Source organism: Malania oleifera, chromosome 5 (genome assembly GCF_029873635.1).
Source record: "Malania oleifera isolate guangnan ecotype guangnan chromosome 5, ASM2987363v1, whole genome shotgun sequence".
NCBI classification, from domain to species: Eukaryota; Viridiplantae; Streptophyta; class Magnoliopsida; order Santalales; family Ximeniaceae; genus Malania; species Malania oleifera.
The window spans coordinates 534298-561479 of NC_080421.1; the positions used below are offsets into that span (position 1 = coordinate 534298).

At 35.4% G+C, this 27182-nt stretch overlaps 1 protein-coding gene and 1 pseudogene across 1 annotated transcript in view; both read left to right on the forward strand.

Annotated features, from left to right (window-relative positions):
• The first annotated feature begins 3614 nt into the window (after positions 1–3614).
• Positions 3615–27182, forward strand: part of LOC131155462 (uncharacterized) — a 31408-nt gene continuing 7840 nt past the window's right edge. Inside the window, exon 1 of the mRNA XM_058108628.1 lies at positions 3615–4044. Within this exon, the coding sequence (XP_057964611.1) occupies positions 3698–4044 (347 nt within the window). The 5' untranslated portion in view covers positions 3615–3697. The remainder of the gene's footprint in view (positions 4045–27182) is intronic.
• Positions 25042–25456, forward strand: LOC131155463 (large ribosomal subunit protein eL27y-like; annotated as a pseudogene).

The following is a 27182-nucleotide window of genomic DNA, read 5'->3' on the forward strand; positions in this document are numbered from 1 at the left end:
TGTTGACGAGCTTAAGATTTCAGGATTTCCCAAAATCTCTCGGCATCTCCTCGTCGACGAACCACTGATCCTCATCGCCGAGCTGCATAAGGGACTTCGTCGACGAGAAGAGAAGCCCCGTCGACGAGCCCTACTGATTTTTACCATTTTAATTTTCCTTATTTTTTCTTATTTATTTAATACACCTATCTTGAGCCGAGTTCTTACATTATGTCAAGTTTATATTAAAAATATTCCCGATTAAATTTTGAGTACGTGAATTTAATTAGATTTACGTTAAGTAAAATATGCCCAATTTAAATTGAGTATGTGAAATTAGTTATATCTATATTAAGTTTTTATTTTAAAAATATGCTTGAGTTAAATTAAACTGCAGGGATTTGATTAAATCAGATTTTTGGGAATATTTTGGAATTAAATTAAATTGCTGGGATTTAAGTATATCGGGTTTTCTTAGAATATAATGGAATTAAATCAAATAGGAAATTAATAATGCCCATGTTTTTAGCAAAAAATATAGTTATCCCAAGCAAAATATTATATTATGAATTATTAACTCAAATTGTGTGACATGAGATTAATACAAAATAATGATATGACAGTATTTTTATACAAAATTATAGTATGATAGAATTTAACAGAGTTATAAAATGACCGTGTTTAATGCATAGTAATAGTATGACAATGTTTTATATAGAGTTATGATATGACAGATTTTTTATATAGAGTTACAAGATGATAGTGTTCTAAATACAACTATAGTATGACAACATTTTATACGGAGTTACAGAATGATAGTGTTCTATATAGAAATATAGTATGACAACATTTTATACAAAGTTACAGAATGACAGTATTTTATACAGAACTACAGTGTAATAGTGTTTTATATTGAGTTACAGTATTACAATATTTTATGTACAAAATTATAGTATGACAATTTTATACCGAATTGTAAAAATGAAATCATGTTATTGTATTGTTTTATAAATCACATTATATGGTTTAAGAACCCTGATGGGCCATAGCTAAGCACGGTACCGTAGCTTCATAAATACCAGTGCAGCCACACTGTTGTGAGAGTGTTGGTGGTATACAATCGATTTGGCCAGTGAATAGTAGAGTTACCCCCTGGAGTCTGGACCAGTTGGGTAGGCAAATCGTACTTATGGTTATAGATACAGATACAGATACAATTTGACTTAGCCTGGTGGTAGGCCATTCATAGCTAAGTCCAATTTTCAGACTGCACAACCCGGTCATGTGGGGTTAATTCATGACGTTGTGTGTTTCTCCATCTAGGGAAGTTCTTTTATACATATATGTGAATTTACGTATACGGGGAAATTTATTAAGCCATAACATGTTTTGAGAAGAAAGTAAATATTTTTCAATATATAGGTGTGAGTTCAGTTTTACATGATTTCTTAATTAAAGTTAAGTTAATTATTAGATGTGTTTTTATTACACTAAAATTCATGTTGCCACACATTGATAATAATCTATTATGTCTTATTGAGAGGTGTCTTATCCCCTGATTATCTAATTTTTTTAGATACCATGAGGAGCAAAACAGTAATCAGAATAGTGTAGTGGGATAAAAGGTCGTGTGTAGAATTGTATTATTTTATTTATGTTTTTAAATGAGTTCAAATCTTTATTGTGATGATGTGATTGATATTGTTATATTGGAATAGTTTAATACTCTAGTAATTTGCATTTAAGGTCTTCCGCTGCCTGTATCTGAGATTATTATAATATGAAATATTCAAGTTATTATAGGTGGTATCAAAGGATTTTAAGTGAAAATTTTTGAGTCTCCATAGATAGGTTGACACCTCTTCTGACTCTTCTGCTATCCCATCGATGTCATACCTATTGGACAACATTTTCGATGTGGAGGAGGTGGATGCACCTGCTATGTCACCTCGTTCTCGTTTAGAGCCATCATATCAATTATCTCCCCTTTCGCTTTGCATGGATGCTGATTATACAGTATCTCTTGGCGGAGATGATCCACATACAAGACGACAACGGGATAGGACACCAAATGCAGATGACTAGCAAGGAGAGGGCAGACGCAAACGGCAGCCACCCTGACCCTAGAGACGACCTTGTTGCGACACTAAGTATTATAGCATTATGTTTATTTCATTTGTATAGTATTGATTATTTTCATTTCATTTGTATAGCATCGTTGTATTATTTATGTATAATTGATAATGCTTATTCATTTTCCCCAACATGTATATGTGAATGAAAGTTGTGCATGACAGTTTCGAAGGAAACACAATGTTATCACCTATTTTCCCTAACATGATAATTATTGCTGATGTGTTATATTAGTGATAATTATTCTTTTAATAGTGATATAAACACAATGCTTGCGTCTTTTAACTTATAATAATGTCCTGTGTTATAATTTATTTAATTGTTTATTTCGCATTTCACAACCCGAATTCATGCAAAAATAGATTTGAAATCTATTCATTATCAAAGAAATAACCACGTGATGCAAATTATCTCAAAAAATTATCGTCACTATTTTAATCCTCCTATCATACATGCAATTCTACTCCAATAAAGAAAATATAAACTAAGGAAAACCTTAAAATCAAACATCCACTTCTTTTTTTTTTTAGAATAGTGTTAAAAATAAATTAAATGGTAAATATAAAATTTACAATGAATTATCACTTCGCATGTTTTAAAATTGAGAAACATAACTTCGAAAAATACATTAAAGCACATGACTTGAAAAATGTCGAGTTTGTAAATAACTTTAAAAATGGAGCAAATTAAAATGTAATAATTAGGAGTTGCTTTGAAACTAAAACAAAAACTCATAATTTTTTAAAATTTTAAAATAGCTAATAAAATTGGATGGATGAATTCACTTTTTCTTTGCTAGCGTGACAAATATTCTATAGCGTGACAAAGTGTAGCTAATTTTCTATTTAAAATAAATGAACTACATTTAAAAAAAAAAGAAGTATCACTATTAACTTGTGAAAATAGTTTTATTTTTTATTTTTAAATTTTCAAATATTTACTAAAATGTCACATTGTTTTCAAATTATACAAAATATAGAAAAGTTGGAAAACATTTTTTTTTAATAAATATTTTAGATTTTTGGCTCTTATTTTACATATGGAAGAAGGTAATTATGAAAAATATTTATAATTATAAAAATATTAATTTATTTTTTCCTTTTTTTAATATTAATTTTAGAAAGTTATATAAATATTAATTTATTTTATAATCTTTCAAGACTTGCATTGAAAAGTTAAAAAATAAAGAATAAGTTTAATATACAAAACACTTTTTCTTTTCTCATTTTAAATTTTTAAACGATTACAACTGAATTTTTGAAAACAAGAAAATTAAATCTCGCTGCATCCCAAATAAAATATTATTTATTGTTTTATTATAAAATAATATTAAAATAGAAAAAAACTCCAAATTGTCATCCCAAAACGGTATAATGGTAAATTGGATCACAAATTTCCCCTTCAAAAATTGAAAACCCTTTTCAAACTCCCGCTGTATTTCAAAATACACACCAAATCCCCATATATATATATATATATATATCACAATCCTTCCCATTATCATCACTATTCGTATATTTTAATTTTCATATTCATATTTTTCCACAAGATACCGAAAGGGCAGAGGGAGAGAGGGTTAGGGAAGATGGAAGAGTGCCTGAGAGTGTGTATGAGGAAGCTGGCGCTCTGGCACACCAGAACCTTCAAGCCCATCATGACCCACGACGAGCTCGATCCCATCATGGCCACACTCGGCTTCGTGGCCCTTGCCCCCTCTCCCTCCCCCATTGGCGTTGGCGGCGGCAGCGCCACAGTCTGGAAGGCATACGCCTATTGCGGAGGCGGGAGGTCGGCGGCGGAGCTGCTCATGCCTAGTCCTCGGCTGCCGTACCCGAGGATCGATGGCCTCCACATCTACACCTATCAAGCCTTCATCGACGCCCTCAACTTCTATCTCGACATGACTGACATCTCCGTCCTTTTCCATATCAGGTGCGCTGCGCGATCCAATTCCCATATTTATTCCCTCCTCCCTTTTCTACATTTTATTACTCGTCTCAATATTCTTCCAAGGATTTCAATCCCCCACCTCCTTTTGTTTCTCTCCTTATTTTCTTGTGTCTGTTCTCTGTGCCTTAGGAAAATTGGTAACAGGGGAGTAAGAATTTTATTCCAGAACCTGAATTCCTGAGCGGTAGTATATTGCCGCATATTTATTAAATCATCATAAACATATTTATTTTACAGCAAATAAACCTGAATTCCACGAAGAGTAAGGGCTCTGAAAGATCTGATGCAATGCTGGGTATTTTAATTTTATTAATTATCTTGTAGACATTTTGGAATTCATATTTTGCATAATTTTGAATAGTACAAAAGAATTTAACTGTCCTAGTCTTCAATGGATTGAAAAAAAAAGAGGTCTTTCAAAATAATGAGGAAAAATGTTGATTGCAAACCTCCCAACCTTCCCTTGATGAATCTTAAAGAAGTACAGTGAGTCAAATTCAATAATTTTGTTAAGCAATTCTTATATTTATCATTAATTAAATATTTACATAAATTGTGATTGATTAGTCTACATTTTCATAGTTGATTTCTTTTTCTGTTTCTTTTTTATACACAATGATCCATTGGTAAATTTCTCTTTTAACTTCAACCATACCTGGTTTTTATTACGTGGAAGGTATTTTTAGGTTTATAGCTTTATTCTTAATATTTATCTTTTAGACGTCATATTATTATTTATTTGAATGATATTAAATGCTTTATAGTAGTTTTAGATTATTTAAGAATATTTTTTATGTATGCACTATATCTCCTTTATTTATCATTATATATGTATGCAATACATTGCTCATGTGTGCTTCACAATAAAAATGTAAGAATTTGACAATCTCACATTACCATTCTATGTCATTTGCCTACATTTTATATGTGGTATTATAACTTTCTACAACTGAGACAATGCTCAAGAATATCAAAACACCAAAATATCTTCAATGTAAGTTTTAGGATTATACCTTCCAACTTGATCAAACTTTTTAATTTTTTATCTTTCAATTGGTTCGAACAAAGTTAAATAGAAGTTAAGCAATTGATTGGTTGCCTATTGTGCAACCTCCATAGTTGCACCCGCTACTCAACTCCACTCCTCGGGAAAAATCTCTAGCAACACTCCCTTAGTCTCATGAGCCCACTACACAACTTGTTTAGCTGCAAAGCCTGTTATGGCCTCCCCGCACCTCCATGATTAATGTTCTCTATAGGCATTGTGAGTCCTACGTCAAGTTGTGAGATCCTTTCTCACTCGATGAAATCACTGTTGGAGGTGTGGATCTATGAGCAATAATAGCACACAATACAACACCAGATTTATGTGGTTCAGTCCACTGTGATTTACATCCACGTGAGCACACACAATCCATTATAATCGGGAGAATGACAAGGAGGAGGAGGCTACTGCCCTCAACTCGACTCTCTCTCTCTCTCTCTCTCTGCAACATGCACTATGCCTCACACTACTCTACACACCACCACACCGCACTTTACAACTCCCTTTCTCTGCACACACTACAACACACAACTCACAATCTTGCCACACACAGTTACACACACATACATCACATATGTATACACAAATGGGAGGGGGAAAGTCACAGAAGGTGGCTGCAATTTCAAACATGGTAGGCAGAGTTTAGTGGAGGGTTGCTGGTCTTCTCAGCAAAATCAACATAAGCTACTGGGTAGTGTGGCTGCCTAACCAATACAAGCCACACCCTAACAATCTCCACCTTGGTGAGTATCAACTCCCAAGTTCACAGCTTCGCCTTGATATGAATTCGATCAAGGCAAATCTTCATGACTTGGTTCAAACGTTTAAACCATGCAAAGAACATCGTCTTCTTCATTGGCAAACTGAACTCGTCTGTTCGTTCTCAACGACGTGCAGCTATCATCATTCGAGGTCAAACCACCAACTACTGTGGTTCCCATCAACTGATATAGCCCACGAGATTCCTTCCTAGTAAATATCATTAAGTCATGTCGGGTCACCTCCATAGCTCCACCTGCGATAAAGATTTGGCAACCCTTAGAATCCAACCGACTAAGGGAGATCAAATTTCTTCGCATCCTTGGAACGAAGTTTACATCATCTAAAATACGGACCGCTCCAATAGGCGTCTTCAGCTTCACAGATCTAATCCCTCTGACATCGCATGAAGACCTATCACCAAGTGATACTGTACTGCGAACTTCTTTGAAAAAATGGAAATATTCTTTCTTAAAACAAACATGAACTGAACTCCCAGAGTCCAAAACCCATCCATCATCATTTGGACTGCTACAAGCATTCATGTTTTTTCTCATCAATTTTTGGCACTCCCTCTTCATATGGTCGTACTTCTTGCTGTATTGACACTGCACATTTTGTCGATATAAGCTGCTCGTCGTTACAAGGACCTCATCATTACCATCCCATGTGGCATGCTCCGATACATTGACACCATCCGTGTCTTCTTTTCTTCTTCATACGATTTTCGATCTTTACAGTCCCTTTTGAAGTGTCCTTTTTTATCACACCAATAGCATACGACCTCGCTCGTATCTCGTCCTCTTGATTTTGAACGCCATTGTTTACCTTCGAGCTTTCGACCTTTACTTCTTCCTTGTCTCTCACTATTAGTCACCAAAGTTTGCTCATGAGAAGTCACAATTAGCTTTCTTAACGCCACAAAATCTTGAAGTGATGCCATCACATCATCCAACTTCAAGGTATCCTTCCCCACGAGCATTGCAGTTACTAGACCATCAAATGAAGCTGGTAGAGACGACAAAAGTAGAAGCGTCTTATCCTCCTCATCAGTTTTCACGTCGAGGCTTAATAATTGGGTCAAAATCTTGTTGTAATCATTTATGTGATAAAAAAGACTACTTCCCTCGTTCATTCGGAGTTGATAAAGTTTCTTTTTTAGAAACAACTTATTGGTAAGGACTTCGACATATACCTTTGCTCCAATTTCTTCCGGAGCTCCATCGTTAAGGTTTCGTCTAGCACCGAATATTTGACTTCATTTGCCAAACACAATCGGATTGTGCTGACTGTTTTCATCTCCAATTCGGTCCAATCATCATCTTTGATATCATCTGGCTTCTTCCCGATCAATAGCTTGATTAAGCCTTGTTGAATCAAAATATCCTTCACTGTGCTTTGCCATAAGCTGAAGTTATTCCACCCATCAAACTTCTCCACCTTAAATTTTGAAGTGCCAACACTTGCCATTCTGCTATGAATCTCACAAAATGGACACCGCCAATGGCTTTGGAATGGTTGAAAACCTTAAAAATGGTTTAAGCCGTTTGAAAAATCGACTTGAAATGGCTTTGAAAAGCCCGGTCAAACTTTTGGTCAAAATGGTCAATTTTGGTCAAACTTAATGGAATATTCCTTCGTTTAACGGAATATTCTTGACGTTGTTAACCATCACCAACGCCGTTACTTAACGCCGCCTGGGTCCACTATTGATATGGCACTGTAGGGTCTGTTTGATGACGTGGCAGTGTGGGGCCCACTTATTGATGTGGTTGCGTGGGGCCTACGTGCTGACGTGGCGCTAGCGTGGCACGGTCCCAGCTGACGTTAGCATCTTCAACCTCTAGACACTCGTCGGACGTTTGCCGGCGCGTGAGCCCACCTGCCGATCACTAGTGGGCGCGTCATTGCACGTGGCAGTGCGATATTTTTGTCTGCGGTGCGTGTCGGCGTGTGTGGCATCCTCTGAGCTTCGGTTACTACCGTTGGCTTCGTCTTGACGAGAGGAACATTTTGGTGGCCTCAAAACTAAGTTTTGAGGTATTGGGTAGAGGCTCCAATCCTGCAATTTTGCTCCGATCCGGCGATTTTGCTCCAACCCTGCTCTGATACCAATTGTTGGGGGTGTGGATCTATGAGCAACAATCGCGCAAGCAAAATACATAACCACAATACAACACCAGATTTATGTGGTTCGGTCCACTATGACCTACGTCCACGGGAGCACACATAATCCACTATAACCGGGAGAATTACAAGGAGGAGGAGGCTACTGCCCTCAACTCAACTCAACTCTCTCTCGCTCTCTCTACAGCACACACTCTGCCTCACACTACTCTGCACACCACCACATTGTACTGTGCAACTCCTTCTCTCTGCACACACCACATCATGCAACTCACAATCTTGCCACACACAATTACACACACATACATCACATGTATATACACAAATGGGAGGGGGAAAGTCATAGAAGGTGGCTGGAATTTCAAATATGGTAGGTAGAGTTTGGTGGAGGGCTGCTGGTCTTCTCAGCAAAATCAACATAAGTTGTTGGGTGGTGCGATTGCCTAACCAATACGAGCCACACCCTAACAATCACTCCACTCACTGTTGATGCGCTGCTGCACTTAGTGCCACTAGTATTGAAATTGCTCAACTTAGCCCATCACGCCAATACCATGGGATTGGAGGTGACGAAGGTGGTATGTAAACACTAAAATTTGGAAAAGAAAAAAAAAATGGAAGAAAAGAAAAAAAAATGATGAATAAAAGTAAAAATGTCAAATACATATGTATAAGCTTTGTAAGAGTACAAGTGACAAAATATATATGTATAAAAATATACTCTGTAAGCATACAGACCCAAAAGAGCAATTAAGCATGTGTGGCTGTGGGTGTCAGCCTGCCAAAGCACCAATCCAAGAGTTTTTGTGAGTTGTCATTGTGTGTATGTGAGTATTTTAAGTTTGGGCACAAGTGTCTTGTTGTGGGTCAAAGTGTAAGGTGTTAGACACCTAATTCGTTTGAAAAAAAAAAAAATTACGTCCAACTTCGCGATCAAAGTTTCGCGTACAAAATTGTCTTTGCCGCCAAAGTGAAGACTTGGACAAGATTTGCTTTGCTGAAGATCAAGCTACTACAGCCCTTAACGGAATTTCAAAAGAGGATTAATCTGAGGAAAAATCAAAGGTCATACGTAAAAAATTTTACTATACATTATACTGTATAATTTTGTAGCTTATATTTTCCTTTATTTTCTCTTGTATTTTTCATCTCGCTAAAAAATCTAAAGGGTGTGAGATTTGTAGGGAACATGATAGTTAGAGTTTGGATAGGCGAAGGAGTTAAGAGTGATGGTGGTTTGAGTTTGGTGATCAGATGACAAGTTATGAGATGCAATTTTTCATTTCTCATATTCGCCCAATCAATCAACTTAAATAAATTATTATTTATTTAATACTATACTAAATATGAAAATTTTTATTATTTTAATTTTCTTTTATTTGTAAATTGCCACTTCATTTTGTATGAGAACTATATTTTAAATTTTTTTAATAAAAGCTTGAACTACTTTCTTCTCTTCCTATAATTTTCATTATTGTTAAATACTACTAATACAAGTGCATTTGAAGTTCTAGTATTTTTGAATATTTTTCTGAATTTTAAAATTATTTTATCTAAAAGCTTATACAGAAGATTAAACCAAGAATATAAATATTGCATTGTGCAGTGTGTTTTGGATAGTTTTGAAAATTAAAATGAAAATTGATATTTTTTGCCAAAAACTATTCTGTCAAACCAAACATAGGAATAGGGATTTGATTTTGACATAACTAATAAACCAATTGCGGAAAACCCTCATCCTTCACCTCCACCTCCGCCGTGATGGAGCTATATCGCTGCCTGTTCATGGTTATAAACTTATAACACTCCTATGCCGCCGCCACCGAGCTGCTCCGCCGAATCTCAACCCCCTGCCACGCTTCTCTCCCTCTCTTGCCCCCTGCCCGTCCCTCTGTTTTTCCCAAATGAATTTCTATTTTATCAATTAGAAAGGAATGATGTATTATAAGAAATGTAACAAAATTAATAATATTATAGATACAGTATTAAATTAATAATAACATTACTGTTAATTAAAAATGATAATCAAATATTATTTTATTCATTATAAAATGTTACTATATTAATTATGTATTGAAATATAATACCATTATTCATATAATAATAATGTCAATTCCATTTAATAAGAAACTCAAGGTTTGGTTTGTTGCTATTTATGTTGTATTCATAAGATAATAGTTTGGATTCATACAACACCTATAATAAAGGTCAATATCAAAACAACACTTATTTTAGGAGTATCCTTATTTCTAAACATTACCAACTAATATTATGATTTTCAACACTTTTTAAATTAGCACTTATCAAATTTAACAATTTTTTTAAAACACTTTTTAATAAATAGTTGCAAACGATCCCCATGTAAACATTTGGTTTACACAACTTTCAACATTTCGGAAATATAATATTCATGTTATCACATTCTTACATTTGTTTGGACACCTAAATCCTATGTGTCAGACATCGTAACATTTTTAGTAATGTAAAATTCCTTCAAAATAGGAGATCCCCATGTCAACATTTGGTTCACACATCTTTCAACATTTTGGAAATGTAATATTCATGATATCTCATTCTTACATTTGTGTGGGTATGAAATCTTACATGTTAGGCATTTTAACATATTTTAGGAATGTAAAATACTCGTAAAATATGATCATCGTATGTCCACTCTTCCTTATGGATAAGTTTCATGAGAATCTTACTTTTAGGGGCAAATTATCCTCACTATTTTGGTGAGTTGGACAATAAGCTCCCTATAAAATAGTATAACTATAATATATTTTTATATCTAAATTAAAAAAATTATTAATAAAATAAGGTAATATTATTATGTTATAATAATGAAACAGAATATAATGGTTAATATTGAGACATATTGCCTCATTAAGAGGAAATAATACAAGTGAGCTTTCCAGAAGTTTCATCTTGGGATGCTAAGCTAGTATGACAGTCTCTAAGAATGGAACCACACCCATGGGAATGAAAGAATGTATCTTTCAAGGAAATGCTCCAAACCATGGCAAAACAGTAGAAGTTTGTTTTGAACTATCTAGGAAGAATTTAGGAACAATTTAGACTAAAGAAAAGTGTTCTGGAAGGAGTATCCTAGAATGGAACAATTCTTAGGCTCAATTGTGAAAAAGATTATGCAGTTGCAATTGATGATTGGGCTATGGACATCAGATATCATATCCTTAGTTGAGGAATTGAAAATTGGTTGGTGGAGCAAGCATATAAATTTGCAGTAGCCACATTAAGAGGAAATGCTGGAGATTTTTGGGAAATACTTCAAAGAAACTCGGATGTGAGTACCATTATCTTAAATACCATCAAAACTTTAGATAAAATAATAGCTATTATAGTAGATTTCCTCAAACAGGAGTTTGTAGGATATTCACTAGTTGATAGAGGTGACGAGCTAGTTGAAAAGGTCAGAATGGCTCTCACAAAGATCCATATTTGTGATATGTGTTACTTTGAAGAATATCTTTGTGACTTTCGATATTGGTTCTATAAGCTTGAACCGTAAGATCAAACATACGCTAAGGAAGTCTTTATAAACAAATTACCGGGTAATTGGCCAGAAGTGGTAAAGCAACAGAAGTATAAAATACTCTTGGAGTCAGAGCTGAAACAGTAAGACAAATGATAAGACTTTATTGTATGCAGTGACAAATGTTTCAAGATGTACGAAACATACATTATATGAATCCTGACTATTGCCCTAAGATGAGTGGGTATGGTTGTAACCAGAGGTCAACTAGATACTTAGAAGGAGTAGAAACTAGTTGTGCAGGAGGTGTTTGCCATAAAAGGATTAAATCATCCAAGTTCAAAGGAAAAATCTGGAAAAAAATTGGAAAAAGGAAAAGCTCTAAAAAAGGGCAGAAATATCCAGAAAAAAGATATCTTAGACCTAGTAGGGTTAGAGAAGATGTCAAGGAATCGTTCAAAAAAAAGTATGAACGATATCCTAAATGTCTGCAAGGGAAATCCCTAGAAAATAGTGATTGTTGTTGGTTTTGTGGCAAGAAGGGCCATAAAGCTAATAATTGTCCAGAAGCGGAAAAAAAGGAAAGGAAGCCTTAAAAGGATTTTAATGGTAGATTCCTCAGAATTGTTATATGAGCCAATTTGGGGAGAGGAAATAGATTCAGATGATGAAAGTATTTACTCTATTTTTTCAGAATACTTTGAATCAGAAGATGGAGAAAATGATTCAGAAGAAGAATCTCCTTATTATCTCAAGCTAAATCAGTTAAGATTAGCAATGATGAGAGTATCTAACAAAGCACCAAATTTAGTTTCTCTATCAGGAGAAGAAGAAAATGTAGTGCAGACGACATATATGGAAATCTCGTCAGAAAGTAGGGATTGTCAAGAATGGAGAATGCCTCAAGCAAGTTGGGGCGAAGCATATCAGACATCATGCATACCTTACAGAGAAACTGTAAAGGTAATAGAGGAAGAAGTAACTGCAGAAGTATAAAAAACAAACGCATGAACTTTTATTTTACCACTGCTTTCTACACAAGAAATCCATAAGGCAATGGATAAAAAGGCTAGATATATTCATTTTGGAATTATCCAGATAGGTATAGATCCATTGGTAAGGAAAGGACAGGATTTACCCATCCTTATTGCAGCTATGGATGGAAGCATTAGAAATTTCAGCAGAGCCTTACTTGGAGGAGCTAGGGCAAACCTTCATTTAGGAGCAGCCTGGATTAAGGTAATACCAGATTTACATGTAGACTTACATGATAAAAGTATAGAAAAGACTTTGTAGGTAAGAATAAATACAAGAGATTGGCAAAACATGTTAAATTGTAGTCTAGAAAGGAGATGTGTTAGAACCATGGCCGGATTGTATTTAAAATTTTACAATACAGGAAGACTTGCATTACGAAGGGGAATCAGTAGATTCACACAACTCTTCGAGACAAGTCAAGCGATTGACTCAGTTAGAGGGATACAACTAGAAATAGTTAATCCCAAAGACTTGAGTTAGCCACAGATTTGGGTTACACCTAGATCAAAAGAGAGGTTAAAATCACTTTTGCCAGAGTCAATAAGACAAGAGGCAAATAGATTGATTATTTCTGATCCTCTTAGAGATATTACTACCAGTAGGGTAAGTATATCCAGAGAAGATAATTCAGAAAATTCAGAAATAAGGGCAGAAAAACTATCTGAAATTGGTTCATCAAGTAATATGAGAATAGTGCGCCATAGAACTATTCAGATTCCTATACACTCTGATGAAGATGAAAATCAGACTCATGTAACATATATGGGAACGTCAATCCTGAGTGCTAAGTTAGAAGAATGGGGAACACTCATTAATATTTCTATTAGTAAGATAAACTGTATTGCTCTAATAGATACAGGATGTATGTGGTCTTGTACGAAGATTCATTTTCTAGAAGTGACATGGGAACATGCTAATCTTCAGGTAACAATGAGAAATAGTGCAATTCTTCAAATAGGAGAAATTGCAAGAAATGTAAGAATATCGATAAATGGCAAAAAACTTTGAAGAACATATTCTTTGCTTAATCCTAGAGTTACCAGATGATTTTCCTTTGGGAAATAAATTCCTTAAGAAATATCAACCATTTACGATATTCTCAAGAGGAATAATTCTAGATAACCATTTTATTCCAAAATCTTTAGGAACTATAAGGAATTATATAATAGAAGAAAGAAAATCTAATTATCAGGAGAAACTTGATAATTGGAAAGAATTGGTATAAGGAAGTATCCTAAAAGTAAATCAATCAAAAGAAGAAAGTAATCTTGAAGAAATCAAGAAGCTACTTTCAGATAATTGGTTAGAGAACCCACAAGCATTATGGCAGAAAGTTATGCCAGAAGTAGATATTGTGCTTAAAAATTCTGATACAGTTATAAAAAGTAAAAAATTGCTAATCTAAATGAAATGGTAAAGGAATTTGAGAAACAAATTCCTGAATTATTAATTTGGGACTCATTAAATATAGTAAAAGTGAGCACAGAAGTGCTGCATTTATGGTAACAAATCATGTCGAACAGGAGCGAGGTAAAGCCAGGATGGTAATAGATTATAGAGATCTAAATAGAAAAACAAGAGATGATGGGTACAATTTACCTAATCAAGAATCTCTTAGAAATAGAATAAGAAGGGAGAAACCCTTGATTTATTTTAAATTCAATCTCAAATCAGGATATTGGCAAATAAAAGTAAAAGAAAGACTAGTAGCTCTCATAACCTTCATTACACCAATTGGACTTTTCGAATGGTTAGTTATGTCATTTGGATTGAAAAATGCCCCAGGAACTTTCCAAAGAAGGATGGATAGGACTTTTGAAGGAATGACTGGATTTGTTGCAATTTATATTGATGATGTCCTAATATTTAGTAAAAATATTAAGGACCATTTAGAACATTTGAAGCAGGTAGCGCAAGTATTCAAAAAAGAGGGAATGGTTCTTTCAGAAAGAAAAATCATATGGATTTTACCTCATATTGAATTTTTAGAATTAAAAATTAGAGAAAGTGAATAGGAACTTCAGCCTCATATAGCAGAAAGACTGTGATTTTCTTAATGAATTTGAAAACAGAAGGCAATGTCAATGGTTTCTAGGAATATTAAATTACATTAGGAAATTTATTAAGAATTAAGCAGAAAAGGCAGCATCAATTCAGAAAAAAGTTTCAATAAAGAATCCTTGGAATTGGACTTCAGAAGATACCGAAATAGTAAAAGCTTTGAAAAAAGAAGTTCAGAATCTACCAAAATTAGAATATCCAGATGGTACATAGTTAGATATAATTCTGGAAACTGATGCTTTAGATATTGCATGAGTTTGTGTTTTAAAAATTAGAAAAATTGACAACACAGAACACCTCAGCAGGTATTGGAGTGGACATTTTAATGAAGCACAATTAAATTACTCAGTTCATGAAAAAGAATTATTGGCAGTTTTTAAAGGAATTAGGGCTAATGAACTTTTCTTGGGTAAACCATTCATCGTTAGGACAATTCATGGGAATTAAGCTAAAACGACGCACTCAAGCAAGATTGGTTAGATGGAGAAATGAATTACAATATTACTCTTCTAATGTAGAATAAATTAAAGGAAGAGATAATATTATTGCTGATACTCTAACCATATATTTGAATTCTTGCAGAACTAATGGTAAGCAGTAGCAGTAGCAACAGCAGCTAGCTAAATTGTGTAATTTGTCAAGAAAGGTATAAGGTGGTAGATTGCCCAGTTGCAAAATTTGTTGACAAACAGAGGCAATTAACTTCCAGCCTCAGAAAGGGAGAAGGAAGTAACAAAGGAAGAGGAAGTGTTTTTCAGAAGAGAGAACGTCCAGTTCTAGTTCTAGTTCTAGAACAAAGTCAGATGAAGAAAGGAAGCTCATCTAGAAAAGATGAAAAATCTAGTGACAAGAGTCATATTCAATGTTTTATTTGTAGCCAGTGTGGTCATTACAACACACAGTGTATCCAGAATCCTAAAACCAGGAGGGTAAAAGGAGAAAGCATGTTGGCAATCAAAGAAAAATAGAAAATGACTTAATTGTTATCAACAAGAAAGTTTTAGAATCCAATATGGATAGAGAAATAATCGAGGTTGATTTTGTTATTAAATATTTTTTGGGAAGGACTCCAGAAATCTCCAAAGAAAAGAGAAATTTGCTAGAAGAGATAATTAATAATCTAGCAATTCTAGCGAATGTATCTTTTTCAGTGTGTTTAAAAGAAGTAATTGAAATAATGGAGGAATTTGAAGCCACTATTTCAGAAAATTTCAAAGTAGTTAACAGGGTTTATATTGCTGGGAATGTGTAGCTTTGGAATGCACAATCCACTTCTCATCCAAAACTGCTTTAATTCTGGGTACTCCAAAATTCCAATTACTACTTGGGTAGTAAATTTGTATTTTTTAAGTTGAATATCCATCTCTACCTTAAGCTTGATCTGCTGATGAATGAGTTCTATGTATTTTCCCTGTTAACTACTTTGAAGTTTTTTGAAATAGTGGCTTCAAATTCCTCCATTATTTCAATTACTTCTTTTAAACAGACTGAAAAAGATACATTTGCTGGAATTGCTGGATTATTAATTATCCCTTCTAGCAAATTTCTCTTTTCTTTAGAGATTTTTGGAGTCCTTCCCAGAAAATTTTCAATAACAAAATTAACCTCGATTGTTTCTCTATCCTTACTGGATTCTGAACTTTCTTGTTGATAAGAACTGAGTCATTTTTCTGTTTTTCTTTGATTGCCAACATGCTTTCTCTTTTTACCCTCCTGGTTCTAGGATTTTGGATGCACTGTGTGTTGTAATGATCATAATGGCTACAAATCAAACATTGAATATGACTCTTGTGTAACGACCTGCTTAATTTACTACATAATCAACCATATTAATTATCATTAACTTAAAATATAACAAAGTCAACCCGAACCCGTGGGTAACGGGGACACACCTGTCATACATAGCGGAAACTTAAGCAGTAGTAAACATAAATTTCATTCACCCAACCACAGAATACAATATACGAGAGTTGCCTACATTTTCACCATGTACTATAAACATATATATACAATCCTCAAAACATCAAAAGGTAAAATTAGGGTCTACATCAAAAACCAACTGACCCTAGTTCTAAAGACTCACCCTCCTAGCGAGGTAGCATAGCTGCCTCAACGGCGTGGGGCTCGGTCCACCTGTTTTTCTAGGTTCCCTGAAATAGTTTAAGGTGGGGTGAGACACATTTCGTAAGAGAAATAAACTAAATATAGCTGTGTGACAACATGAATATTTAGTGCTATAATAAATATACAGTACATATGACATGCTTGAAAACACTAATAATATCTTAACTGAGTAAACATACAATTTCATAGTTTTACTAAATCATACCGTATTCTATTGTTCATAAAATCATCTAATATAACTAGTAATTCTGAAATTTACCCAAGATGAATAGCTAGCTGATGTCATGTATTACCCCCTATGACGGGTTGTGCAGTCCGAAGGTTGGACCCAACAATGGTTGGTCGACCATTGTCGAGTCAAAAATGTCTGTAAGTACGATGAGCCCACCTCACCCTGATCCAGACTGTCAGGTAGACGTCTACAACTCTACATTGAAAGCCACATCGACTATCCATCTCCCACCCCCTCTACTGGCAGAGACAGTTAGCACAAGTCTGAACTGAACTAAACTGTATAGCTACGGTACCATGCCTTGCACCGGCTATCAATCACGGCCTTGCGCTAAACATATCATACATACTAATATGAATAAATGTACTATTTATCATTTATTTTGAAATCATAGTTTATTGTATTATCATGTTATTTCTGAAAATAACTGAAACATGTTTTTTCTGTAAAATTGGATTAACATAATACAAAATGCGTAAAATAATATTCATGCCACACAATACTGAATAAAATCATGAATTTTGTTATGAAATCACATTTCCTGATGTTTCATATTAAAAATATGTATATATATATATATATATATATTCCTGTGTAATAGTAGTATTTTTCCAAACATTTTTTCAAATATACTCATATATAATACATGCTTTCTGAAAATTAATTTACTACTAAATAATAATAATTTTCATGGAAAATTACTGCCTTTAATTTACTCCCTTACCTGACTACTAGAAAGTCCCTAAAACCACTAGTCCTACATCCGCAGGGTTCCCTATTCAATACCCTGAAAACAACATTGCCCTGAACAAAATTTCAGTATTTCTTCGAACACTACATTTTCTACAACTGTAAGAAAGCCAAATACTAAATAAAAAGTCTTACTTTGAATTTGGGATGGAGTCCAAGTGAACCCCATTAACGATCTACTCTAGTAGACTCGAAGAGAAACTTCCCAAGAGTGTCGTAGTGGCCTTGGATCGTCAAATCGGCAAGAGACTGCCCAAAATCTTAGAGAGAAGGGAGAGGGGACGAACAGGAGAGAGAGAGAGAGAGAGAGAGAGAGAGAGGGAGGTTCTTTGCGTGATTTTTGAGAGAAAAATCGAGTTTAGACTATTTATACACCTGCACTCGTTGACGAGTCATGTCACTTCGTCGACGAGGCCACGGAGGGAGTTCGTCGACAAATGCTCATTCCTCGTCGACGAAATTTAGAGTTGAAAATAGCCTCTTGGTATTTTCTCGTCAACGAGACTCATGTCCCCGTCGACGATCCCATTGAGTGTGTTCGTCGATGAACCTGCTATGTTCGTCGACGAGACCCCTGTTGAATTTCCAAATTCAATTTACTTTCTCTCTCTCTTCCCTTATTATTAAATTAATATAATTCACCAGGTCTTTACACTTGTCACTGGATTTTTTATCTTTTTTAGATGAGCTTTGTTTCTTTATCTGGTTTTGTTCTAGAACTGGAACTAGAACTGGACGTTCTCTTTTCTGAGAAATACTTCCTTTTCCTTTGTTACTTCCTTCTCCCTTTATGAGGCTAGAAGTTAACTGTCTTTGTTTGTCAACAAATTTTGCAACTGGGCAATCTGCCACCTTATACCTTTCTTGACAAATTACACAATTTAGCTGGCTGCTACTGCTACTGCTTACCATTAGCTCTGCAAGAATTCAAATATATGGTTAGAGTATCAACAATAATATTATCTCTTCATTTAATTTATTCTACATTAGAAGAGTAATATTGTAATTCATTTCTCCATCTAACCAATCTTGTTTGAGTGCGTCGTTTTAACTTAATTCCCATGAACTGTCCTAACGATGAATGATTTACCCAAGAAAAGTTCATTAGTCCTAATTCTTTTAAGGACTGCTAATAATTCTTTTTCATGAATTGGGTAATTTAATTCTGTTTCATTAAAACATCCACTCCAATACCCGTTGAGGTGTTCTATGTTGTCAATTTTTCTAATTTTTAAAACACAATTCCATGCAATACCTGAAATATCGATTTTCAGAATTATATCTAACTCTGTATCATTTGAATATTCTAATTTTGGTAGATTCTGAACTTCTTTTTTCAAAACTTTTACTACTTTAGTATCTTCCGAAGTCTAATTCCAAGGATTCTTTACTGAAACTTTTTACTGAATTGGTTCTGTCCTTTTTGCTAAATTCTTAATAAATTTCCTAATATAATTTAATATTCTTAAAAAGTATTGACACTGACTTCTGTTTTCAAATTCATTAGGAAAATTACATAACCTTTCAGCTATATGAGGCTGAAGTTCCTCTTTACTTCATCAAATTTTTAATTCTAAAAATTCAATCTGAGGTAAAATCCATATGATTTTTCTTTCTGAAAAAACCATTTCCTTTTTTTTTGAATACTTGTGCTACCCTTAATATTTTTACAAAATACTAGGACAATATAAGTGTTAAATTTTTTTAAAAAATTTATGATTATTGAAATTTTAGGACATGATTTAATTAAATATGTATTCTTAGTAGGTTTTATATTAAAAAAATATAATTATTTTTTATATAATAGTTATACATATGTCAAATGTTTGCCTGAATTATGATGTTAAACTAAAATTTTGAGATGAGAATTCTGGACATGTTCTTAGAAATTTATGAATGTGAATGGAGTGAAAATATTATTAGGAGATGAGCAATCCATTAAATATCCCTTGATTGACAGTATTTTTGTCAAGATTCTTGGAATTGGCAAGGGGTAGGGGTAGGTAGCCAAATAGGGCCAAGATGTCGGATAGAATATTTGGACAATATAAAACAATTATAATAATTTAAAATTCAGTATATATATAATATGTATGTTTACGTAGGAATATTGTCTTGATAAATAAATAATTAAATTAACAAAGACGTTTAGGACATAGGAGAGAGAGAGAGAGAGAGAGAGAGAGAGAGAGAGAAGGGAAGAGTGGGGTCGGCATTGACAGCAAAGTCAACGGGGAGAATGCACCACAACGATGAATATATTATGAGAAATATTTGCTTATTAAGGTTGCTTTAAAAGGAATTTTAGAGGCGAAAATTTGCCTTTAAGCAGTAGTATTTTTTATGACCGAAGGAGCTCATATCTTGTTAGCATTGAAGGAGCCTATGGATGAGTTCGATATACATGAGTGAACACCAACTTGACCTAAAAGTTTAAGCATATTGGGTATTGGGCCCAACGATGTATATAAGCACTCGTCATCCACTCAAATTTTCTAATGTGGGACAAGCTCATAAGTGGAATTCTCAACAATCTCCTCCTCACTTGTGAGTTCCAATTGCTCCCCCTTGAACAGAATATGTTTCCCTAAAGTAAGCCTAATTCCCAATAATTGCTCAAGTGGACCTTACCACTAGTGCCTTACGTGCGTCGGATTGCATTCCACGTGCTTCCGAACCAATCCTATCTCTCATGTCTTGACCCTATTCGGATCCATCCCCAGTTTAGATGATCCTATTGACCTCAATCACACACTTGGTCCTCTAACTATTAGCACGTCAGGATAATTAGTTTCACGTCTCGACTTTAACGATGTCGCTCACCCATAGTTACAAATCGAATCGTCGATTTTGATACCACTTGTAGGGAAAATAATAAGACAACTAGCGCAATGGATAAATCTTTCCCAAAAATTGAATCTGTGACAAGCAAAAATAACCAACCAACAAAATAATAAATCACACACCACAATACGAACACCACAATTTTTAACGTGGAAAACTCCTTCAATGTGAAGAGTAAAAACCACGGGGCCTATGGGATCAAATAAAATTTCCACTATAATAGAGGTAAAAATTATAGCAGTACAATCACAAAAAAAAAAAATGCTCACAAACTTAGAGCGAAAAAAATTCTCAAATGAATCGCGATAAAATAAGAATGAGCGGAAAGAAGTCACCTGAACGTAGTTACTGTTAGTACTACAAAATCAGGTCCTCTAAAGTTCTGAAACAGGTCTTCACCGTCCAGATGGAAGGTCGACAAATCTTGAATGTGCTTTCCAAATTTTAGCAAAATCGGACCACAAAAGACCTTTCGATCGTCGAGTTGATAAAGACTGCACAACACACTACTGTTGCCTCGCACACTACCACACACACACACACACACACACACACTTCTTTTTCACTGTTGCGGCTCTCCAATTTTTTTTTTCTCCTTGTAGCGGCACTCCACATTGCCGCTTCCTTTAATTGCCCTAATGGGCTTCAAGCACATGGGCTTCCTTTTTTTTATTTTATTTTTTATTATTATCTTATGTGTGCTAGACACAACAAATCTCCCCCTCCAGCCCATAAGAGGAATGAGACATTCGTTAAGATTATCAAACAATTTTGATATCGGTTGCCTCGACACACAACTCAAGCTTTGCACGAGGCACCACCTTTGTCATCAAATCAATAACATTCTTATCAGTGTGGATCTTCTCAAGTTTAAGCAACTTAGAATCCAAAACATCTCGAATCCAATGAAATCTACTGAGATGAATAACACTTTGATTATCACAAAATAACACATATCTCTTCTGAGTGAATCCAAGTTCACGAACCAATTTCTTCATCCACAATAACTATTTACATGCCATAGTAGTTGCAATGAACTCAACTTCTATAGTGGACAAAGAAACACATTTCTGCAACTTGGATTGCCAAGACACTGTTCCCCCTGCAAGGGTAATCAAATAACCTGAAGTAGATTTTCTTGAGTCCGAATCTCCAGTCATGTCTAAATCTGTATAGCTAACCATGACAGGTTTTTTATAACCAAAACAGAGTTTCAAATTAGCTGTACCACGAAGATACCTCATAATCCACTTCATAGCATTTCAATGCTCTCTACTTGGATTAGAGAGAAATCTACTAACTGTACCAACTGCATGAGTTAAATCAGGTCTTGTGCAAACCATGACATACATTAAGCTGCCAACTACAGATGTATATGGAATACTTTCCATGTCTCTCTTTTTTTAATCATTAGAAGGATACTGTTTACTACTTAACTTGAAATGTGTAGCAAGATGAGTACTTATCACTTTGGCTTTCTCCATGTAAAACCATTGAAGTACCTTCTCAATATACTTTTTCTGAGATAACCATAACTTTTTTTTTAACAAAGAGCCGGTAGCCACCCACATAGTGGCACCATCTCAAATTTATTAATAAACTCTCACTTGTGACGGAGGAAAACCGTGGTTACATTTCAAAGCCTTTAGGAGATTACAAAAACCCTCCTAAAAACAAACCACAAACATAAACCATAAACAAAAAGAAATCAAAACTAAACGACACTAACCAAACTATCCAAACTAAACAAGCCTAACTCAAACATCCAAGCAAACTACATAAAACTAACTGAAAGAAAGGGAAAACATTAACATCTAATGTTAGGGAAGCCAAGGCTATCAAGTCTTAATATACCTCTAAGCTTTCTCGGAAGCTCATCCCCTTCCTCAAATTGAAATATCATACCTTCTTCACTTTGATGTGCTAGGAAGTCAGCAGCTTGATTACCTTCTCTATAAATGTGTTCAATAGAGAACTGAAGACCTTGAAGTTCCGAAATAATCTCCTCCCAAAAATCCCATAAATACCACATTGTGCATTTATCATTCTTGATCCAATCAACAATCAGTTTAGAATCACATTCAATAATAATGTTATAAAAACCCAAATCCTTACATAACAACACTCCCATGTGCTAAGCACGAAGCTCAGCTTCATTATTCGTACCTTGGCCAAAATAAGAAGAAAATGCACCTTTGAGCTTGCTAGAGGAATCTCGAATAGTACTTCCTTCCCCACATGGACCCAGATTACCTCTACAGCTTCCATCTACATTCAACTTCACAAAACCTGTTTGTGGTTTCTCCCAAACAACTGTAAACAAAGTGCTCTACCAAAATACGCCTAATTCAAAACCAAATGGAATGCCAAACCACCTCTGTAGACTCCACTGTACCTTCCATCCTAGCTTTGCACTGAAATTGCCAAAGTCACCAAGTGATGATAGAGGGAATCAACCCAATACAAATGCCACATTGAGAAGATTTTTTTGCTAACGAAAACCAATGAAAGACATGCCCCCACCAGGTTCCCGAAATGCAGTTCGGTAAGCCCAAAATACAAGTAGCTCTTTCCCAAACAAATGAAACCACCTCCTTTGAACTCAGCACATGGTCAAGCGTTTCAATCTTCCTGTTAAGACAACAATCACATCTTGAAGCAAGATAAATACCACAATGCTGAACACACATGTCCACCGACATACAATTGAATTGTGCCTTCCACATGCACACTAAAATTTTTTTTGGGGAGAAGCTTATGCCAGATCCACTCCATACTTGGGTATTTGTCTTGCTTTATTCTGATAATATCCCAAGCACTAGAAGATGAAAAATTTCCATCCAAGGTTGGCTTCCAAATTAGAACATCTAGACCCTGTTTCTTAATAGGCAACGAGAGCAAAATGTCTCCCAACAACTCAGGAACAATAAGATCTTACATTCTCTTAAAATTCCACCCATTCTCATCCCAGCAATTTCTTACCTGAATAAGAGGACAGGAAATGTTCTCAACCTTTAAATAAAGTGGTCCAGAATTTAGCCAGCGAACAAACCAAAAGGAAACCAGTCCATCACGAACTCTCCTAATGGTATTCTCACAAACATCCGGAAAAACCTTCATTAAGGACTTCCAAAATCTTGAACAAACTAAATTGTTGCTAGTCAAAGAAAGATGACCTTTTTTTTAACATATTTAGCCTTAAAAAATCACGTCCATAAATTATCCATTTTCAATAAACGCCAAACAAACTTCATATGAAGAGATCTCTGCACCTCCTCAAAATCTCTAATTCCCAAACCTCATTCCAACTGAGGAACGCATAAATTTTTTCAAGCCTGCCATATATGCTTAAATTTTCCATTTTCCTCTCCTCAAAAGAACGATGATAAAATAGAGTTTACCTTCTTCAAGGTAGAGCAAGGAACATCAAGCACAACCAGTAAATGAGATGGTATAGATGACTAAACATGTTTCAACCAAATTAACCTACCACCTTGCGACAAAATCTTAAGCTTCCAACTTGCTACCTTTGATTGGATTTTATTCACCAAAGGATCTAAAGTCCTTGCTTTAAGTCGACCAGACACAAGCGGAACTCCCAAGTATGTTGTAGGAAAGGATCCTTCAAGAAAACCCGAGGTCCTCATAATCTCACTATGCCTTGAAATATTGATGAGCTTATAAAAAAACACAACATATTTCTCTTTGTTAATATGTTGACCTGACCATTTTTCGTACATCTCAAGAGTCTTCAACAAATTTCGAAAGGACCTTGCATTAGGGGTGAGCAAACGGTCGGTTAGGCCAAATTCGGTTAATTAACCGAAATTTTTGGTTAAAGAATACTGTTAACCGAACCGATTGAATTGCTGAGCCGAATCGAACTAAACCCGACCGAATTTTTTTTTGGGTAATTCGATTAACTGAATTTAACCGAAAGGCAGGTTTATGTATTTGATAAGGCTTGGAAAGAAGCTCTTCAAAGAATGCTCGGCATAAAATCTTGCAGCACTATCCTCATCAAGTTGAACTTGATTTCCTTGATAATTTCAAAGCCAGAATAAAAAATAACTTTCTTTATCTCATTCGTGTAGTTAATTACCCAATAATCCATCAGGTTTTATCATGGCTAATGTTTTTTCCTTCTCTATACTTCCATTGCTTGAAGATCTGACAGTGAGAGAGAAGGAAAACAGAAGGAAGAAAACCAAAATCAATGGCACGAGCTGATTGAAGCGCAGAGTCATCTCCATTTTTCAAACTCAGAGAGAGAGAGAGAGATGGGGCACGAGGGGCTAGCGCCGGAGTACATACCCTTCGTCTACATAACGCGCTTCCGGTTTAGCCATGGAGCTGTGTACTCAATTACCAGCTCAAATTCTTCTTCCGAGCTGGTGGGTTCTTTCATTTGTGACCCAAAATTTGAATTGAGCTTGTTGAGTTGCTTAGGGTTTTGCTCAGAGAGAGAGAGAGAGAGAGAGAGGGGGGGGGGATAGGGAGAGAATGGTGAAGTTTTTGAAACCAAACAAGGCAGTGGTCCTCCTCCAAGGTCGCTATGCCGGCCGCAAAGCGGTGATCTTCCGATCGTTCGACGATGGCCCTTGTGACCGTTCATACGGGCACTTTTTGGTTGCCGGGATAGCCAAGTACCCGAAGAAGGTGATCTGCAAACTGCAAGGACTCTGCCAAGAAGACCGAGAAGAAGTCCCGTGTGAAGGCCTTCATCAAGCTAGTGAATTACAACCACGTTATGCCCACACTGTACACCTTCGACATCGATCTCAAGGACATCGTCACACTCGAAACCCTTCAGTCTTGCAACAAGAAGATCATCGCCACCAAAGAAACCAAGGCCAAGCTCAAGGAGAGATTCAAGGCCGGCAAAAATGGGTGGTTCTTCACCAAGCTCGGGTTTTGAGTATCCTTATTAAATTGGTTAATCGGTTAACCGAATTAATATTTTCTATTCACCGAACCGAAACCCGATTCACCGAAATGTTGGAAGGCATAACCAAACCGACCGAATTGGTTTTTTTAACCAAACCGAACCGACCAATTTTGGTCGGTTAATTCGGGTTTCCCCGAATTATGCTCACCCCTACCTTGCATCTCCATTAGAAAAAATCAATAAATCATTTGCATAAAGAAGATAAGAGACAATAGGAGCACCAACAGGATGAAAAAATCTACCAATCTTGCTAGACATATAATTATGTTGTAGCAATCTGGATAGGACTTCTTCCATCAAAATAAAGAGGTGAGGAGAAAGAGGATCCCTTTGTCGTAATCCCCTCGTTGATTTAAAAAAACCTTTGAAGGTGTCATTAAGCATAATACAGAACCAAGGAGACTGAATACAATTTGTTATAATCCTGCAAAATTTATCTTCAAAACCAAAAGCCATAAGGATGTCTAAAAGAAAACCCCAGTTAATTCGGTCATAAGCCTTAGCCATATCAATCTTGAGCATCACATTGCCACTCTGATTTTTCCCGTGGATTGAATGCACCACCTCCTGGGCCAAAGTAATATTTTCAAAAATACTACGCCCTGAAATAAAAGCGATATCATCTTATGTAAAACCCTTGTCAACTGAGTCACTAAAATCTTCGAAAAAATTTTATATGCCAAAGAGCACAAACTTATAGGTCTAAACTTATCAAAACTCTTTAGATCCAACACTTTAGGAATCAACACAATAAAAGAAGACGAATAGAACTTGGGAAGCACTGTCTCCTTGAAAAACTTCGTCGTTGCTTCAACAACATCATCTTTTACAATATCCTAACAAGCCATATAGAAACCGGACCCAAATCCATCAGGACCAAGGGAGCTGTGTTTCGGAATAGAGAAAACCACAGCAAGAACTTCCTCAATCGTAGGATCCACAGTGAGCATGGAATTTTCCTCTCCAGTTAAGGTTGGTTGAATAAAAGGCTCCAACTCCGCATGAATAACTTCTTGCTCCTCAGTCAGAAAATTATTGAAGTAATAAATAGCCCCTTGGTGAATTTCCTCTGGAGAAGACAGAACGGAGCCATCTTCCAAGTGCATACTAGTCATCATAGATTTTTTCCATCTCTGCTTAACAGAAGCATGGAAAAACCTCGAGATTTGATCTCCTTGAAGAAGCCACTTCTTCTTAGCTTTATGAGCTCAATAGGCTTCTTCTCTTGTGTCCCATTCCACCAACTCCATTTTGGTACTCAAAAAATCAGCCTCAACGTGCGGGTTGAACTGAGCCTGTAGTTGAAACTCAAAAAACTCTAACTTTTCTTCAAGTGCCTGAATATTAAGATTCACCCAGCCGAAGGTCAGTTTATTCCAAGTCTTTAACACATTTTTCAGTTTTTAAAGATTTGCCGCTAGTTTAAATAAACCACTCGAATTTTCCGGCAGCTTCCACACCTTCTTCACAGAGCCCAAAAAAGAATCGTGAGAACACCGCATATTTTGGAATTTAAAAGGAGACGGGCTATATGGAACCCGAGGAGCCCACAAATGAACCACCATCAGACAATGATCAGAAGACTTTCTACGCAAATATTTCATATAAGCCGAATGAAATAAACTCTTAAAAGCAACATTAACCAACGCATAGCCTAACTACGAGACCTCCATATATGCCCATTGCACTAGGACAT